The 20,262-nt window shown below is 43.4% G+C and overlaps 2 protein-coding genes across 2 annotated transcripts; both read right to left on the reverse strand.

The window, feature by feature from the left end:
- Positions 1 to 309: 309 nt before the first annotated feature.
- On the reverse strand, positions 310 to 12,533 carry LOC308145019 (keratinocyte-associated protein 3-like). The gene is made up of 6 exons (XM_080516340.1): positions 12,416 to 12,533; positions 11,286 to 11,482; positions 9,376 to 9,435; positions 4,525 to 4,716; positions 1,937 to 2,083; positions 310 to 1,408 (listed from the first exon to the last, which is right to left on the reverse strand). Exons 1-6 carry the CDS (start codon positions 12,426 to 12,428, stop codon positions 1,016 to 1,018), a joined length of 1,002 nt encoding a protein of 333 aa, XP_080372466.1. The 5' UTR covers positions 12,429 to 12,533; the 3' UTR covers positions 310 to 1,015.
- LOC308145230 (uncharacterized protein) lies at positions 12,434 to 19,266 on the reverse strand (the record flags this gene model as incomplete). Its single annotated transcript, XM_080516597.1, has 4 exons — positions 12,434 to 12,533; positions 13,627 to 14,314; positions 17,923 to 18,101; positions 18,731 to 19,266. The coding sequence occupies 4 exons, from the start codon at positions 19,264 to 19,266 to the stop codon at positions 12,434 to 12,436; spliced, it is 1,503 nt and encodes a 500-aa protein (XP_080372723.1).
- Positions 19,267 to 20,262: the final 996 nt, after the last annotated feature.

The following is a 20,262-nucleotide window of genomic DNA, read 5'->3' on the forward strand; positions in this document are numbered from 1 at the left end:
ATTCCTCGCCACGTGTTGTCACGCAGGTTCATATTAACACACACACACAGACACACACACACTCGTGGCAGGATATTTTCTTTTCCTTTCAGTGGAACCAGTCATACCTGTCGGGTGACTGTCCGCCGCCGCCGCGAGCTGACACACCATCGAAATACTTTTTGTGGCAGAGTTGAGGCATGAAACACATGAGAGAGATACTTTAAAAGAAAACAACAAAAAAAACAACTTTATTTTACTTAAGAAATAAATACAAAAGTCTTAAAATATCACGTAACAGCACATAATCCCGGTTATTCAAACAGGCAGCACAAACAGGTAGATGTGACACTTGGCTGGATGACAGTGGATCCCTGAAAGAATGTCCAATATTATATATATATAGATAATTATGCAAAATATCGTTGGCCACCGAAGTAATCAGATGTGAGCCCGCTTGGATACTTTCGCAAATTCAAAACTGTAAAATGCAGGTCATTGTCGATTTTCAATACGTAGAGCGGATATTTTTGTTTCAAAGACTGAGAATAGCTCTGATCGACCGATCCGACCAAATACGAAAAGCTTGCGCAATAATATTTTGGGTTTCAGTAGCTTCACAAACTCCCCCAAAAAACATGAGAGAAACCATTAAATGCTTTGTGGCCACATCTTGAAATATCTTCCCAGAAGAATCAAGATGCTTTACGAGTCTGTTCACAATATGTGAAAGCTACGATACCCTTTGCTAAAACCACGTATAGTCGTAAACACGTTTTTGTCGCGGAAAATATAATGAAGCTCGCTCACGATTAATTTAAAATGTATATAAAAGCAGTACGGCAACGTGAACTTTAACGTCGATCGACTTACGATAAACAGGCAGCATTTGTTTGTTTTAAAAAGTGTTGCTCTTCTTATCGTCTCGTACAAAAACAGTCTGAACGCCGGAAGACGTGTTGGTGGAGTCTCCCTGGGGTTGTAACATTAAAGTTGTTCAAGTAGGAACCAAAAGTCTTGGACGGGACAGGAGCGTCTAAATCCAGAAGCTGGACCGCTCCATGGCGCCGCGCTGCAGCAGCTGGTGTCGCTCTGGCGCCCCCTGGCGGCCGCCGGCCCCGCCTCCCTGCCCGCCTCCCTGCCCGCCTGTGGCCGACCGGTCGCCATGCGGCCGGCGGAGCGGCTGCCTCTCCGCCGGAGGGAGGCTGTGGTGCTGCTGAGCAGGAGGAGGGTGGTGGTGCCGTCTCGGGGGCGCGGTGACCCGTCGGGGCGGTTCGTTGTAGCTCGTGGTCGACTGAGCGTGTCGCGTCGGACGGTCGTTGTGGCGCCGGTGATGCTCGGCGCGGTGCGGCGGCGTTTCCTCGTAGGCTCTCGTAGGCCGAGCACGGCGGGGCGGAGCGGCGTCCGTCGTCACCTGCACCACATGGATCTACACCAAATGAGAAATTAGATCACGATATTAAAAAACTAGAGCTACACTCGGTAGAGCACAGGCCTTCGCCAAAGCCACATTTGTTTGCGGACCTGAGTTAGCATGATAGCCGTTAGCTCAAATTGACGCTAACTTGGTAGGTCAGGTAGCTACATCACTGTGTGAAACACTGAGCAGGAGTGTCTCCGTGGCAACAGATGTTGATCTCCTCCACGAGGTACCGCTCTCATCCGCTTTGTATGAGGACATTTTCTTTTACAGTGTTCTGTGATTTATTCAGAAACGGTTAGCCGTTAACATCCCAAAATCTAATCGACTGGTCCTTGGATGATGATATGCAATTTGGGTGAGCAGTTTGTGTGAAAAGTACCTAACACACACGCACACGCATATATACAGTACACACATACCAATTAAGAAATACCTGCAGGCAAAAACCTAACCTCATCCAACTTTCACTGGCAAAGGTAAGAAAACAAAAAAAAAACTGGAACCTCCCAAACAGAGTTTGAGAGTCAGTCTCACCGCCCGGCCATAGTCCACGGATCTGCCCCGGTCGGGGCAGCAGGGCAGCCCCAGGAAGGAAATGCAGGTGGAGAAGCATCGAGCTGAAAACACCAACTGGATGAGACAAGTGACGATCAGCGGCACCCACAGGATCAGAGTGGTGCTCTGGAGGAGGGAGGGAGGAGGGAGGGGAGGAGAGGGGAGGAGGGAGGGAAGAGGTGAGTTCGAGGAAAGCACTGGAGTACAATCTCGTATAGCACAGCATTATATAATAATATTGCAAAATGCAACAACATAATACATTTTCACCTCATTATGTAATAACGCCACATTGTCATAAAATTCTTGAATACATTGTAACAAACTTTGTGCATTTTGTAATAACTTGTTACATATTGCAAGTTATTACAAATTGCAGTGCATCACATTATGTAATAACAGTGTACAATGTAATGTAATACATGTTCAACTGATTATGTAAAAAAACAAACATTTTGTAATAATCTGCTGCATTTTTTACACTTGTCACATTTTGTAACAGTTATTACATGATGCAGGTCTTTTTTTTTCGAAAATTTAATAATTTGGTGCACTACATCAAGAGAAATATATAGAATATGGCTTCATAGAAGCAACAGGCAAAATTCTACAAACAAGATTTGTTTGTGCTTGTTGAATTTTAAGTGCAGATGGTTGCTTTTAGCCTATATTGTTTTTATTAAGCAGTTTGAGAATCATTAATGTAAAGTGCAATGCAAATTTATTATTATTATTATTATTACTAAAACTTGCAAATTAAACTTTGAACCCAAAGAGGTTATCCTCAGAGAAAAGAAAGTCGTTCATAACAAAGAAACTTTGTCTTTTTCACATGTCGTGTGTCATGAGTTTCCGTCAGCTGTTTTTGTCGCTGTACAGGACGAGTCGGCGAGGTTTGGAATGACTCCCTCAAGAAAACGGTTGTCAAGCATCGTGTTGAAACCCTTTATTTGTCCACGTGTCTCTGTAAAACTACAGTAGCGTTCCACAGGAGGGCTGGAAATAAAATATGCATCAAAGAGGGAGTGCACCGGCGGGGGGGAAGGGGGGGGGGGGGGGGGGATGAGCCGCCTGTTGTCGAGGTACACCGACTGGCAGACTACAAAGAGAAAAGTTTACAGCTCTGAGTCGGGAGCTTTTTCTTTGGAAATCATCATGAAATATGCAGCAAACCTTGCGTAACCATCATTACTGCCTCAGAGCGACGGTGTGTGTGTGTGTGTGTGTGTGTGTGTGGGGGGGGGGGGGACACTTTTAGATGATGTAACTCAGAACCTGGCAACCGAATCGGAGGTCCCCAGCTAGCGGGGGGCCGGCGTGAACAGAACCCTGGGAGACGAACACAAACTTCAGAGATGAAACCTGGTTCCCGATCGGGGGATGAATCATGTTTATCGCCAACATTGTTTGGAGGGAGAACTGAAATTTCAGGAGTCTTGAGGATCTATTGTTGAGGGAGATTGGCCTTTTTTTTTCTTCTCTTTTTTTGTAACGCCATCTTGAAATGGATTTGGCAGTGAGAACCATCCACATGGTCCGATTATTACAAACGGTTCAATAAATACTTTTCTTTGGGTTTGCGGTGAGCACCGGGAGGGAGGTTCTCCCAACCAGAATGGACTGGGCGTGGCGGTGACGTGGGGGGGGGGGGGGGGGGGGGGGGGGTGTTGGTGACGGAAGGTAAAAATGTTTGACAGGTGAACTGCCATTAGGCTGGAGGCGATAAAGAAAACCGAGTCGACTCCTTCGTCCGTCTCATGTTTCGCAGCCTCCACAGGTAACAATTAGGGAGCACTGATACGGATCGATACTGGTACCGATTGATTGATTGGGGATTGATACGGGTACTGATACCTGTATCGGCACTGATAACGATACCAATATCAGGTGTCGGGGATTGATACAGGTACCGACACCAGTATCATGTATCAGATATTGATACGGGTACTGATACCAGTATCCAGAATCAGCACTGATACCGATACCAGTATCAGGTATCGGGGATTGATACGGGTACCGATACCAGCATCAGGTATGGGGTTCAGTACAGCACAGTACTTCTACCCTCTTGCTCTGATATCTACAGCCGAGACGAGCCACAACGCAACACACACTGCCAAAGGCTGTGTTGTAAACACGACTTTGTGACGGTCGTTACGAAGCAATAATGAGACGACCGGCGCCGTCCCACTGGTGCCCCGTGGCAGGAAAGTGACTGAAGGAACGTAAACGCAGCCACTGCAGGGATCTGTACATCTGTCAGGTGCTGCCGTTGTGCTATTAGCAGGTGAACTCTGACCCCGGGCTGAACGTCGTCGGCCGCTCTGCCATTAACCCCTCGTCTCGGGAACAAATCCAGCCTTCAGACAAAAGGTCACCGGGCCGACACACCGCCAGCTGCGCGCCGTGACAAAATGTCGCGGACGTGAGTCTGACCGGGGGGCCCACAGTGTTCTTTTCTTCCCCACTGCAGATTCTTGCGGTCAGGTGTTCAAAGCACCAGCTGCACCAGGAAAAGGTCGCCGGTGAAAGCCTCCATCTCCACATCGGTCGGCGGTAACACTCACGTAGATGCGCGTGGGGTCGAAGGGGCACTCGTTGGTGACACTGGAGTAGTCGACGGCGTCGGGGAAGCGGCAGTGCATCAGGAGGCTCCGCCCGCCGCGGACGATGGCCCCGACAACGGACACGGAGAGGCCGACCGCCGAGGCCGCCGCCATCAGGGCCGCCAGCAGGCTGAACGCGAACACGGCCCACGTCTGCAGAGGAGAAAGGAAGAAGAAAATAAAAGGACGGCGGAGAGCAGAGAACGTCGGTGTCGCCGACTCAGCAGACATTACAACACGACACGGCACGAGAGAGAAGCGGCGCTACGTCGATGACACCATGATGAATCAGCCAACGTTTAGGTTTGGTTTTGTGCCGTGACGAGTCAGAATGTTTGCTTATGAGACCGGGCGAGCAGAACAAACAGAAGCGTTCAGGTCGCAGCTGGAGAAGCGTTCAGAGAATTGATCACAGAATCAAGCGACTTTTTCCACAGACTTCTCCAGTTTGGAAAAGTTTTGTCCGGGTGGGAGCCGGAGGACCTTCCGTAGCGCCACATTATGTAATAATAAAATACATTTTCAACCCATCATGTAGCAACGCCGCATTTTCTGACAAGCCTTGCCTTATTTTGTATTAACTTGTTACATATTGCAAATGTTAATACAAAATGTGAGTATTCCACTTTTTTTTTGAAGAAGAAAATGTAGTAATTTGGTGTATTATGTGATATTTTGCTCATTATCTGAACACAGGATTCTACGTTTAATAATGAGAAAAAAAAAAAACATTAAGATTCAGTTGGACAAGAATTATACACAACTTTCTGATTTTGCTCCCGTCCTGCCAACACAGCGATGGCAGACTGAAGGATCTAAGTCAGGTTGCCAGCTGCCATCGTGGCTGACAGATTTTTAAAGTTATAAGCCAGACATTTCTGCTTTCTTGACTAAATGACACCTGATTTTTAGTGCCACCAAGTGCATTCAATCATTTAATGTGCATTTTCTAATAACTAATGCAATATGTGAGTTATTACAAAATGCAGCAAAATTCATTACAGTATGGGTTCAAGACTTTTATCACAAAAGGTGGCGTTATTTCATAACAGGTTCATTATTACATATTGCACCATTATGACATAGTGCGGCGTCACACCTCCCTTTGCAAAGCCATGCAGATTTCAAACAAAAGATGACATGTGTGACTTTAAATCATATCGTCGGACGGAGTGAGCTCGGCCGCAGCGCCATGAGCAAACACTTCAGTGGATCTTTACTCAAGGTGCAATTTGCAATAAAGGCAAATTAATGAAATCTGATTAAAACAGCAATAAGTACATAGACGTTTGATCTCAATCCATAAAACGTACGGTAGCCAACATAAAGGAATATATTCATTCTGAATAAGAGCATAAATCTGCCATTCAATACAAAATGCACTCCTTGGAGTTCAACAAAATGTTTACACTGCATGAGTTTCAGAGATAATACTGTGAGAGGTGAGAAATCTGATTTATTTAGGATTTAAAGACATTTTATAACAGTTTTGTTCTGGTCTACTATCATGTAAATTTTCAAGAACAGGACCGAACGTGAACTCATGTTGTAAAAAACTTCCACATCAACACAGAAGTAATTTATAATTGTATGGGATTGGATTTATAAACTAGATTTCTGACATAGTTGTTATTAGAATAAAGGCAAATGGGACTGAAATCCAAATAAAATTTAAAAAAATAACACACTGGTGCTCTTCAAGGACGCAAGAATGAAATAGTTGACAATTTATAGGCTGCAGCCTTATGACAAAAAGAGCAGTTTTCAAAAAATGTGCCAGAAAGTAAAATTTATCAGGAGCCACAAAACATGTTAGTTACTGGGACTGAAGAAAAAAGCTTTAAAAAAAAATCAAATATAAAAAAAAAAATTGCTGGAAACACAAATAGGGTTTGCACTCATGAAGTGTTAAAGTATGATTTAGATATATTTTGTTATATTTTTAGCTTTTGTCAAAGTTGTTTTATACCCGTTTAAAGCTGCTCTGCGCTTCCTTCTGGTTGGAACGTTTTAGCGGTTCAACTTCCTTTTTTCCCCAATTCCTTTTCCTCAAAGAAATAAATAAAGAAGCTATTATTGCACTTTAGATCGTTTTAGTTTGACCATTTATTTTATTATATGTGTGTCATTTTTCCTGTTTTGTCCAGTTTTAGAAATTTTTGGCCATTTTACCCGATGGAGTCGGTCCCATCGTGGAGATGAGATCATATTTGTGAATTAGTGTAGAATGCAAACTAAAGCCGCTACCGAGGAGCTGAAGAGCCACACGTGGCTCCAGGGCTGCAGGCTGTAGAGTCCTGACCCGCAGTAGTTCCACTCCATTCGTCAATGAAACGCAAAGGTGTGAACAAATAAGCAAGATGAGTGGGATACCCCAAATTCTTTGAATTCTCCCAGAAGAGGAAACACAGAATGCTAATGGTTAGTCGGGCTCATGCCAGACTTCACAAAATGTTGTTTTTAACCCGTCAGCAAACCCCTTTTTTTTTCAGGTGTAGAAGAAGACGTCACATCAAACTCCCCACTCGTGGCGGCACGTTTCAAAAGAAGGTTCGAATTACCCGTTCCGTCTCGGAACGGAACACACGCGGGCTTTAGCCACGCGGGCTAACCTGAGGCTAAACGGCGCTGTCAACCCGACACCATAGGAAGGATTTGTTCACGCCTCGACTGAATAGACATTCAAGCTCCGGTGGAAAGAGGGTGGAAGTCCTCCGGTTATTTACTCCAATAGCAAATCATTGGAGACGGAAGGAGGATTTCTCATTAAAATGCTCAAACTAGTTCACATCTTAAATCTACAAGCGATAAATCCATCGCAAACACTTTGGGAGATTTGCTCTTTCTCGATAGTTCAAGACTTTTCTCTTCTATCTATCTATACAGCGCCAAATACAACATTTGAGTGGAGATCTCCTTCAGCGACGAGAAGAATGACGGCAGGATGAGGATTGAACGAGAAGCGAAATCAAGCATTTCACAAGTGTTTGTCTTCAAAAATGTCTACCGGCTCGCTGACTGCTGGTTCGGCTCGGTAAGCTTCAACATGACAGACAGGAATGTGGAGGAAACGAACGCAGAGTAGGAACAGATGGCTTTGAGCACATCTGTGTGCATATTTTAATGTGGAGCGTGTTTGAGCCGTTAGAGTCCAGAGCGGCTGTGAAAGGAGAAGCAGATATCTTGTGAATCTGGCTGAACTGAAGCAGCTCTGTTTGTTGCTGCTCAGATGGAAATCAGATCGTATCTAAAGAGTAATTTAAAGGGTTCATATACTGATTTTTAGGGATAGGATTAGTGGACCAGTCGGGTACCCTTAGTTGTCCACTAATTCTGATCGGAAATAAAGATAAAGTCTAAGCTGTTATGCAACAAGAGGACCTGGAATTAAACTGAACATTATATGGCAATGTTTGTACTAAAAGACATCATACTTGCCATTTGTTGAAAGTCAACAGAAGTTCATCCACTGTATCTGGATCAGATTAGACTGTTTTTTGTTATTTACATGAACTTAAACTGTAGAAACACCCGATGAGTTTGGCAGTCGACTATTACAGCAAGTTGTCCCAACACGACTTTTATTTTCTAAGCTACAGCGAGCGGGTTTGAAGCTGCAACACGAGGGTAAATTACAGAGGTGGAGCGGCTGGTCTTTTAAGGCGATTTAAAAGGCATTACCACGAGACAACGGAGTCCCCACAGCACCCGCCGTATCAGCTACCACCGAGGAGAAACGCATCCGTTAATTAGCCGACAGAAGGTGAGGCCAAAGTTTCCCCCGACTCCGTCGTGTTTGCGGAGATGACTGAGCGGTGGAGCAGAAACTCCAGAAAGGAGTCGCGCAGAAGTAAAGCAATTTGTCAGGAAGATTAGACGCCGCTGGAGCTGGCACACGCGATAACGGCTCCCGCTAAACACGGCGTTTTTTTTTATTTTTATTTATTCTCGAACGGAGATAAAGAAGGCGGCGGCGAGGAGAATGAACTGGGGTCTGGCTGTGGCCCCGTCACGCCGCGGCCGCGACGAACAAAAGTAGGGCTGGGGAGTGGCTGCCATCCAGACGAGTTTACTCAACGTCTGCTGGTGGATCCGCCTCGTCGGTCCCGTCTGAGCAGCCCGACGGCCGACTGAGTAAACAGAGGAGAAGACGCAGAGACAACAAACGGCAGGATTCAGGACGTGGAGCCTTTTTCTGTACGGCGTGAAACAGGAAGGAGACGGAGCTGGAAAACATCAGTGCAGATTGAAATTCACTTCAAACACACACGTTGTATCACACCCCCTCCTCTCTCATCTCTATCCTTTATCTAGTTATAATAATAATAATACTCTTAATATTGATTTTTTTTTTTGCTCATTTTTATTTATTTGTATCTTTTTGTTTATTTTATTTGATCTTTTGCCTTACATTACATTTTAGTGGGAATTTGAGGATTTGGAGAAAAAAAAAATTATTTCTTAAGTTCCTGCAATAAAATGCCTCATATTGAATTAACTGTTTATGTAAAAGTCTTGTTTAAGTCTGTTACCAGTTCATTTGATATAATAAAATAATCAGAGGGAAAAAAAGGCAAAAGTAGTAGTTCAGTGATGATGAGTGAACATTTACATTATTTGAATGTATTTTATATACCTTTTTATAATTTTTCTTTTGATTTGAATAAACTTAAAAAAAAAAAGAGAAAAGAAATATATATATATATATATATATATTTATATCTCGATATAAAACAAAACACTGATTTCAACACAGCATAGCTTTGATAAAAAAAAGAATATGGATCAGAATAAAGCAGAAAAGATTCCAACCAGGCTTCTGCGTCTCCTGTTCTTCGACAGGATAATCGTCAGGATGCCGACGACCACCCCCTGCAGACGGAGACACATTGAAGGAAGAAACGTGAGACATGGCGTCAGATGAGGACGAAACAAAAACAGCAGGATTTCACGTCAAATAAATGTCGGCCATCGTCCCGAGACATGCGCGACAAAGAGAAAATGCCAAGAGGTGGTGGCAGTCAACACCGCAGCTCTGTTTTCACTACAAACACTTCAGAACAAGCCTTTAAGTACTTCAGTGTTATTGTTGCAACTCCCAAGGTACTAAAACCATCCCTCAACAGAGCTTCTACATATTTTGTATTTGGAGTGATCGGACTGTTTGCAGGACAACGTTTCAGGTGAACGTGCATCATTTTTTGCGTTTTCGTTTCAGAAACGGTTTGCATTTACACGGCAAAGTTTTGGAAACGATGTCCGTTTACACGGAAATGGCGAAACTATGTCGTTTTCATTTTGGGCCACCAGTGGGTGCTGTTGGTTGTTTTTGTAATGAAAGCCCAAATGCATGCATCAGAGGACAACGGGCTCTAAACCTTAACAAGGGGAGAACACGGACATTCTAGTGGACAGACCAAGTTGGATTGTTATTAGGGCGAATTTCTAAATAAAAAATACCAAGTCCCAGGAGAAAATGGACTGGGAGTCGTGACTGGAGGAAAACATTGTTGTTATTGTCCATCTACTCAAAGAACCATTTACTACGTCGGAACTCTTTGCTCCTTCTGAAGCCGTGAATCACAGGGCAAATATTCCAGGCATTATAAGCCCAGTTTGATCCATTTGCTTCAATAATATTTGGAAAGCCTCAGTAGTATTCAGCCGGCTTATTGCCAAAATTAGTCAGACAAAGTCTTAGGTACACATGAGGGAGATGAGTGCTGCATGTAAAAAATCCAACAAAAAAATGGTGGATTTCTCGAGTCTCTATAAATACTTGATAAATGTATCGACTGCAGAAGACGTCTGTGTGAATTATTACATGTCGCCATTAAAAACACAGTAAGTTTAGGCACATAGGTTCGAGAAACCAAGCTCTCGGGGATGGTGAGGATGAGGCTGAAAAGAGGAAGAGCATCACTTCAAGGATTAATTCAAGTCCGTTATGGATCAGAATCGACAGTTTTGCAGATTTGTACAAATCTGTCCGGCTGCACCACAAATAGGCCGAAGGCAGGACAAACGAGGGTCCAAGGACACTTTTATAGGTGAAAACGGACAACTTCTCGTTGCACTTTGAATGCGTGTTTACACGACAGCGGTGCTCGGAGCTATGAAAAGTGCAACTTTTTGAAAATAGCTCCCAAGGTGAAACTTTTTCCAAAATGCTTCAACTCTGTCTCTGGAGGCAACAGAAAAAAAGCTACTCTTCTGAAATGCAGTAAATAGTTCTTCTACTCATGTAGGAGTAGGTGGACGATGACAAACATGGTGGCCTCCAGAGTGTCGTGGCTCCCAGATCACATTCTCCTGGTGATCGGTAGTTTGAGGGGCCGTCCACACCAGAACGCCGTTTCAAGTAAAAGGCACCGTTTTTGGATAATCATTCACACGAAGCGCCGTTTTAGGAGCCCGAAAACTTTTTGGGTTGTTTTGTTTTCTTAAAAAAAAAACACGGGTCCAAGAATGGGTCAATTCTAAAACCCCGGCTCGGCTGTGAGGTGTGGACAGCAAAGACAATCATCTGTAGAAAAACAATGATATCTTTACCCCTCCTTGTCCTAACAATAATGGCGGACTACATGCCCTGAGCCGTGTCCATAGCGACGTGTCGATGGATTTTTTTTTTTCATCGTGTGGGCGGGGCCTTAGAGTCGAGAGTCACCCAGAATAGCGATCCAGTAATGTATTGTATTTCAGACACCAACAGCGTGGCTCACCAGCAGGCCGGACGTGAGGGCGATCACGTTGGAGATGGCGTACTCCATGGCCCGGGCCTGCTTGTGGAGGTTGATGTGCCTGAGCACGACGCCGTGCACCAGCGCCGCCAGCAGGAAGTTGACATGACCGACCAGCAGCACGCTGAGGCCCATCTTCATCAGGGCCTTGGGTTCCTCAAGGCCGGCGCAACACAGTCCTAAGGGAGAGGAGAGCAGAGAGCAGCAGAGGAGCATGTCAGGGAGGAGAGACAGATCCTCCCGGGAGTATTGATCAGAGATACGGACGCCAGGTCAAACCCACAGCAGAGAGGTCATCGGAGTTAATGATTATCTGCTGGGATCATAGCGCCGGTGCGAGTTGAACAACTTCTTTCCATCCAGTAAAATGCTAGAAAGTTTGCACATTGCTGTCACCATCTTCGCTTCTATATTTGTCTTTACTGAAAAGACTTCATGGGCTAAACAGGAAAGATGGCCAGGGGCCACTCTGAAGGAACATTTCACACAATCAAATACATTTATTAAAAAGTATATGATGGTCTGCTTGGAAAGTGTCAAAACAAAATACCTGGTGCAACCAGAGTTTTACATTTTCTGTTTGAATAACAAGAAACTTATTCATTAAATATTCAAACTAAATAACACATTTTGTCAGGAAATAATTCTTGGATTCTTGGTGATTGTGTGTAGATGTTTTAAAGAAGTGGATGTCCTGGAGAATGAATGGGTGAAGCAGGTCCATCAACGAACCTCACATGACTGTGTGTGAACTGGAGGGGATTAAAAAAACAAATAACACCCTTTGACCTACAACACAAAGCTGCAGAACTGATTTTCTGGTTTGACTGCTGCAGTAGAAGATGATTAAGACACAGTTGCAGGTCGGGATCAATCAGATCAATACAAACCATTGTGACTGGCAGGAATCGTTCAAGCACTTTGAGGCAGTGTGGCTCAGTTTCATGAGACATTTCCCCTCAAACGATTAGAAAGACGACTTGGGCCATGACAAAGCCAATTCCAAAGCTGTCATCGCGAAAGAAAAAAGAAAGTCCTGACTGTCTCACCACACCCACACCAACACAAACACTGAGAAAGTTCTGGAATCCTGCTCAGGCATGATTCGTTACCTGATCCGGCCATTTCTATCAGGTCACCATTCGTCCTGGATGCCAGCAGCGGGTCATGAGGGATCCGATGGTCAGAGGGTCAGACTCGGTCTCTGTCTTCCAACTGAGCGCCTCAATCCTGTCCAACAAGCAAAGCACACAGACTGTGACACCTGCTGGGGTTTTCCCCTTCACAATAAAAAGACAATATGAGGATTCAGCTCGGAAAATGTCCTTTATTAAACCCAAAAACCACACATAAGATGATATTTAGGCACAATATTCTTTGTAGAAATAACCTGATGAGTTCGTGTTCACATCCTTTCAGCTATTACTTCTAGGAAAAAAGCATTGCAAGCTTTAATTTTGAAAGGAAATATGTTAATTACCCATAAATACGGCAGGTGCACACGGAGCACCTCCCAGTCTTCTCTTTAAATATGACACACACACACACACACACACACACACACACACACACACACACACACACACACACACCTTTTCAAGCATCTTTCGTTAACTTTCTTGCTTCCATCGAAAATCAACGGATATATGGTATTCCGTGTACATGATGAAAAGATTTAAGGATGGGGAAAAAAACTGTAAAAACCTAATCAAGTTAAAAATTAGTGTTGAACAAATGGATTCAAACTTGTATTATAATTTATAAGTATACTTTACAGCAGACCATGGATTTCACAAAGTAAAAAAAAAAAGAATAAATCAAATAGAACTCCCGAAGATTGGTAAACAATACTGAAAAAAACAGCCGAATCAATTTGAAAATAGTAGCAACGGTCAATTTTTAATAGCTTAAAATGAAACAGGCAAAAATAGTCAACCTATAGGGAAATAATAGCGTTTCCTGAAGGTTTATGAACATTTAGTGGTATAGCATTGGTGCCACCAAGTGGAGAATTGAAGGTAGTGAAGAAGCAGGTTTCAGGTTTTCCCTTCATTAATAACAATGACCACAAGACATTTAGTATTTGTTTAATCGTAAGTTATTTCAGTATTCATTACAGATGGTACAAAAGTTGCAATCATACAGATCCTATATTGCAGATTCAGTGATGTCCTGAGACGTATCTCTGTAATTTCTCCTCTTGTTGATAACACCCATGAAGACACTTGATTTGTACGACGCGTCGTCTGCCGAACACCTCAGTTGAAACTAATTTGAGGCTCATTAAGCCATAAGAGAGGATCTGCAGCCGCCAGAATCCGACCCAACCTTTCTGGAAGAGGTTCGGGCGGCGCCACGGTACCTGAGCTTCACGACCCGTCGAGCAATCAGATAGAGGATCTCACAGCCGCTGAGTATTATACACAGAACTGAAGCCGCCACCATGAAGTAGGTGAATATGGTTTTCTCGGTGGGCCGGGATATGAAGCAGTCCACGAGGTTTGGGCAGGGGCTGACGTCACACTGGACCCTCCTGGGCAGTCTGAAACTGTGGTAGACGTAGTGGAGCAGGTAGAGGAAGGTGACCTCAAAGCCCGTCTTCACGAACAGGCTGGTCAGGTAGGTCCACCACAGGCCGCCGTGCTTCTGGCCCGGGTCGTTGTAAAGCCGAGTGTCGCCGCCGTGCTTTGCCCGGTGCTTGCGTTCCCTGTCTTCCCTGTAGGCCACGTGCAGCACCACCATGAAGGAAGGGCAGGTTACAAAGATGAGCTGCAGGGCCCAGAGGCGGATGTGGGAGATGGGGAAGAAGTAGTCGTAGCAGATGTTGGTGCAGCCGGGCTGGCGGGTGTTGCATTCGAAGTGTCCCTGGTCGTCGCTCCAGACGCGCTCGGCAGCCACGACGAAGACCAACACCCGGAAGACGAAGACCACCGAGAGCCAGATCCGTCCGAAGGCAGTGGAGTACTTATTGACTCCACTGAGGAGACCCTGCAGGAAGTTCCAATCCATGACTTTGGCTTGGATTCAGTCTTTCTTGTTTCTTTTTCTTTTTTTATCTATCTTGGACTTTGAAAACTGTTGAGCTACAACACAATGAAAAGTAGAGTTACGCAATCATTCAGTTTAGTTAAACAAACAAGACAAAACAGTCGAATAAAGTGATATTTTCTACCTTCATTCAATAGTTGTGCAAAGATAAACTATTCCATGAAATGTAAAAAAAAACCTACCTGCTCTTCCACTCAGTCCATCGTGATCTTGGAAACAGACGTATTCTGGCTCAGCAGTTCTATTTGTTCAGCCTTTTCTCTGCCTCAACCCGAACCCATTGGCTGCGTGAAAGAATCACCTGGAATCTGGAGGTGTGGCCACTTTAAACAGCCACTCAAGCTTTTTCTTTAAACATCCAACTACTCATGAAAACACACTTTCTTATTGGAAATGGTTATAATTCAGGTAAACCAAGAGGGGAAAAGGTCTGATTACCTGAGGTTCTGCTGTCGGTGGAAAACGCTCTGAGATTCAAACAAAACAAAACCAACAACTCGATCCTTATTGGGGAATTCTATTAAACAAAGAAAATGCTGTAATACAATTCCTTTTGTTTAATTGGATTTTGAAGCTGAGTTTTAGATAATTTTGAGTCAAGAAATGTTCTCATTCTAGTAATATAATCTGACTGTGATTGTTAGTTAGGTCACGATACTATGTCATAGAATTTATGCAGTTACAGATTAAACATGGTGATCATGATCAGACACAAATCTAAATATGACTGGAATTCACTTGCATCTATTTTCCAATGTTCGATCCTCAACCTGCAGCTTCAATAATCAAAACCTGTCTGATTATTGAAATTGTACCATGACCGACTTTGGCTTCTTTAAATCCAGACACAAAAACAATTTATTCAGACTGGCTTTTAATACTGAGCAATATGGTGACATTTTATTTTGTTTTATTTTATTTTATTTTATTTTATTTTAATTTAATTTATTTTATTTTATTTTATTTTATTTTATTTTATTTTATTTTATTTTATTTTATTTTATTTTATTTTATTTTATTTTATTTTATTTTATTTTATTTTATTTTATTTTATTTTATTTTATTTGTTGGTTTGGTTTGTTGATTTTACTCGATTGTTGCTGTAGTGTATGTTTTTACTCTTGTTCTCTTTTTTAATTCCTTTCTTTCTCATTTTACTGTCTGATTTTACTGAAAAGCATCTTGAGTGCTTCAAACATGTTGAATATTTTGAGTTAAACTTTTGATTGATTGACTGATTTGTGTGTAAATGTAGACACGTATTTATCATCCAGGCAGTTTGTGGAATTAAAAGAGCTACAACTGAATACCATCACAATTGTATAAAAGGAGATGGGATCAGTGGGTTTTCTGATGATGTGACCAAGACCAGTGGGAAACAATGTTTTTTTTTTGTCTAATCTGTGATTTTCTAAAATATTACAGTGGAACCAAATTCTGTTGGGCACGACCGCTCCCTCCTAACTCATAGGACCTTCCAGAGACACCAAACTGCTGTGAAAAAAGGGCAAACTTTGAAAGACTGGACTGAAACTGAAAGAATGTTTCAGAGGTGCAGGGCACAGAAATGTAGAAAATACTTTATTGTGATATCAATATGACGAATACAACAAAAACGGAGAAAACAACCGAATACAAGTTGATGGACCAAGGAATTTACCAAGGAGTTTGTCTGGATTAGTAAAGGCGATGGGCTAACGTAGACTTTAAATCATTGCTATTTAATATGCTTGTCTACTCTGATTACCAACGTTTCTTATCAGTTCCATTGAGCAACTGTGATGTGAGGACGTCCTCTGTGGGCTTTGGTTAATGGGGGTTTCAAAAGGTCACCACCTAACTGATGTGTGAGGAAGCATTATTACGCTAAAGGAGATATGGAGAGATAAGGAAGAAGAGATGTTGCTTATTTGTTTACTCAGGTAAGAATGTGCTGCAGCCGCCGCCTCGTTGGTACACTACCATTTTCTGATACTGTTCTTGACAGGTCTGCACTTCAGGAACTAAATGGATTTTATATTAGATCCAACTTCTTATCTGAGTAGAAGCAGAATGGGAGGCGGAGCTTTCAGCTTTCAGGCTGCACTCATGTGGAACCAGAGCCCAGCTTTAGTGAGGGAAGCTGACTCAGTCTAGACTTTTAAAGCCCGGCTCAAGACTTTTCTCTCTACTAAGGCTTACTGGTCGGCTGTTTCAAGACACTGCGATGTCCCCTTTCTGATGTCATCAGAGGGACATGCCGTTCTTTTTCACATGTATGCTGACGAGACACAGCCGTACATTTATTGGCTTTTTAAAAAAATTGTATCTTAGTTATTAAATCTTAGAAAACTTCCTTCAGCTCAACGAGGACAAAACTGACGTTTTAGTTTTTCCCTTCAAAATGCTAAGAGAGAGAAACATTTGTGAAAATTACAGGCATTGTCTTTGAAACATGAGCTCAAGCCATGAAATGGGGCGTCATTTTTCCACACCGAGTTTAGTTTTATTCCACAAGTAAAGCATGTTGTTAAAACAAGTTTTTTTTAAAATTATCATCTTCCGAATATTTCTGATATTTCCCTAAAAAACAAAACAACATCTCACACCTTCAGCTTCTCTAGAACTCAGCTGTTTGTGTGTTGACGAGGACCAGAAAGCGGGGTTACATTACACCGGTTTTAAAGGCATTGCATTGGCTCCCTGTGTCATTTAAGATTGATTTGAAGGTTATTTCAATGGTTTTTAAAAAGCGTAATGATCGTGTGCCTTTTTATCTTCCCTCTTGTCCTATGAACCACCGTGAACCATGAATAATCACCATTAATGTAAGAACTTCTAATGAGGCTGCAGAGAAAGTTCATTTTTTTAAAAGCAGGCTCAAGACCTTCCTCTTTAATAAGGCTTTTATCTAATATCCCCTTTTAACTGCTGTAGAATTTTACTATTTTCGCTTACATAATAATTCATTATATATATTCATAACAATATTCAGCCTGTGTTTCAGTTATTTTTTACTTTTTAATGTGTGTGTATCGATAAGAAATGGTAGATTCTTTTATGGGGTTTTTTTATTGTACAAAAACTGCTATATTGATCAAGTTTGGTTTGATTTGACACTCAATCACTGATGTTATGATATAGGAGGAATGCAGGATGTGTGTTGTCTTCATGAAGGAGTGGGATTAAGTCTAGTCTTTGTGCTTTTCTTCATCACTTGTATTTCAGTGTCAAGGTTTCCATTGGTTCATTACACAAGATGTTTCTCCACAGTCTGCAAGACGCTCAAGAAAACCTTATAGAGTTATATAAACATGCTATATATTTTTGAGATTATACACCAGATCCTTGAAAAAAAAGAAAAGACAGCAACACGTCGCTCTTTTTGGATCAGAGCTTTAATAAAGGTGCCACAGCGAGTACGTTCCCTTTTGTAAACAGCGTTTTCTACAACATCAGGACTTTGCAGTAAAAGCAATTTCCGTCTCCTACGAGACGACGGCGCCGTACGCCGGAGCTGAACGTCGTAGATCGTCGTCGTCACTGACTGTAGCCTTTTCCAGCTGGACGTCCTTGTAGTTTCCTGTCTCACTCATGTCGGTCGTGGTCATCATGAAGGCGTTTTCCCTCACAAAGCGAGGAGAGTCGTCTCTCCTGCAGCTCTCCCAGAACCTCTTGCCACACAAGTAGAAGACTTCGCAAAGCGTGAGGACGATGCACACAAAGCTGGTCGCCACCATGAAGACGGTGAATATTCTCTTTTCTGTGGGTCTGAGAAACACATAGGAAGCAAAAATGTTTAATAAAAGACAGTGACTTCCTGGATATTTCCACATTTGTGGTGCTTCCGTAGATTACGTCATTTCTGAAAATTTCAAAAAGAGCCTTTCTACCACTTTTCCCTTGTGACTCTAACCGCTGATATAATCTCCAATATCACAAGGTTTGAATGTAAATCAAAGGAAAAGAGGAACGAAAGGTAAATGGCTTCCAGGTGAATAAAGAACCAATCAAACTGAGAATAGGCTGCGCAAAAACTTTACTGTTTGTTTTACAACGTCCATAATGTTCATATTTGGGATCTTGGTTCTCGTTGATTTAAAGTTTTTTTTCAGTCATCCTGAGTTTCCCTGAACGCTCAGTTGACCGGGTCCCTTTAAATGTTGTCGCCGCAATGAATTGTGGGGCAGCATGAGCTGGGCTCCTTTGGTGAAAGAAGCATCAGTGTTTCCTAGGTAAAAGGAGGTTATAAAGGAAGCATTGAGCCTCCTTTCCTTAGCTTAGTGAGAATTCCAATGCTCTTCATCATGGCCGCCACTTAAACACTTCCGGGGGTTAAGGAAAAGTGGGCAGGAAAGGAGATAGGAGGGACTATTCACACCCTTGAATGCATCTCTTACCTTGCAATGTAGCAGTCCACAACGTTGGGACAAGGCTCCTCTCTGCATTTCACCACTGGCGGGAAGAAGGTGGCCTCGTAGATGTAGAACAGCAGGAAGATGAAAACGCCATCCACCGCCATCTTGAACAGCAGGCTGAGGAAGTAGGTCCACCAGAGACCCCCCCGTTTCTTCCCCGTGTCGTCGTACAGAGGGACGCAGCGCTCCCCGTGCTTCAGCCGGTGCTTGCACTCGCGGTCCTCCCTGTAGGACACGTGGAGGGTGACGAGGAGCGACGGGCAGGTGACGAAGATCAGCTGGATGGCCCAGAGTCGCGTGTAGGACACCGGGTAGTAGTGGTCGTAGCAGACGTTATGGCAGCCGGGCTGGCGGGTGTTGCAGTCGAAGTCCTTTTGCTCGTCGCCCCAGACCTTCTCGCAGGCCACCAGAAACACCAGCAGTCTGAAGATGAACACGATGGCGAGCCAGACGCGGCCGAACGCCGTGGAGTACTTGTTCACTCCACTGAGGAGGCCCTGCAGGAAGGCCCAGTTCATGTCGTGGCTTCAGGACTGGACCCCTTCTGGAATATCCTGGAGACTGATGCCCACACGCCGCTGCTGCTCAGACGCTTTCTGAACTGGGCGTGTCAAGCACCAAGGCTGGTCTTAACGTTGCTGCCTTTCGGGCGCCCAGGTTAGAGGGGAGGGAGGGAGGGAGGGAGGGAGGACACCACACAAAGCAAACAGAGACTCATTCTTCAGCGCTCACTGACTGACTGAGAAATGTTGATAGCAAACACTTTGAGTAACAGAGTGAAAGCGAGTCATCGATAGATACTATTCAACTTGACTGCAGCCCCATTCAGAGGTCATTCAGGAAGGTTTGACCTGGACAATTGCATAAAGAGGTTGATAGCACGCTTACATTTTACTAATCAATGTCCAGCCACACAAACTTCATTCTGGCCTTTGTTGATTATTGGATTGTGGTTATTTGCTTCTGCCAGCCAAAGTTACAATTTACACAGTTTTTCTGTGTAATTAAATGTTTTCCAATCAGTGTGTGAACTTTCTGAAGCAGCATTTCTGCTGTTTACATATATACTGAGCCAGAACGCTTAAAAAAAAAAGGAGGAGCATGTTTTCATGACGACAGAATTTTCCGAAAAGTTCAGCCATGGTAGGCGTTCACAAAATGTGGGTTTGCTAAAAACTCTGAATGCTGTTGTTGCGTAAACAGACCCCAAAACAGAGTGAGAGTTTAGCATTTTTGCATCTTGGTGTAAACGGGGTCAGAGTCTTTGAGAATATCTGAGAAACACTGATGCACAGATGCACAGATTTTCCGCCTGAAGGCCCTGCTGATGAATCGACCCACACCAGGAAGGAGGTCGGCCTTTCGTTTATACAATGGACGATAATACCGTGACTGGGAGGGGAGACAACCACACTGGCCAAGAAATCAAGTATTCCTTTGGGTTTTGACCACAGACGGTATAATGTGGTTTAGATATTCGCTGTGCTTGTCTGTCTAAAGCCAGATAATCAGAT

The sequence above is a fragment of the Blennius ocellaris genome (genome assembly GCF_963422515.1).
Source record: "Blennius ocellaris genome assembly, chromosome: 20".
Lineage (NCBI taxonomy): Eukaryota > Metazoa > Chordata > Actinopteri > Blenniiformes > Blenniidae > Blennius > Blennius ocellaris.

Coding starts and splice junctions, on each gene's coding strand:
- LOC308145019 (XM_080516340.1), bottom strand. Junction 9,436..11,285: donor CCCTCACGTCCGGCCTGCTG/GTGAGCCACGCT, acceptor CTCCGTCTGCAG/GGGGTGGTCGTCGGCATCCT. Junction 4,717..9,375: donor ACAGGAGACGCAGAAGCCTG/GTTGGAATCTTT, acceptor TCTCCTCTGCAG/ACGTGGGCCGTGTTCGCGTT.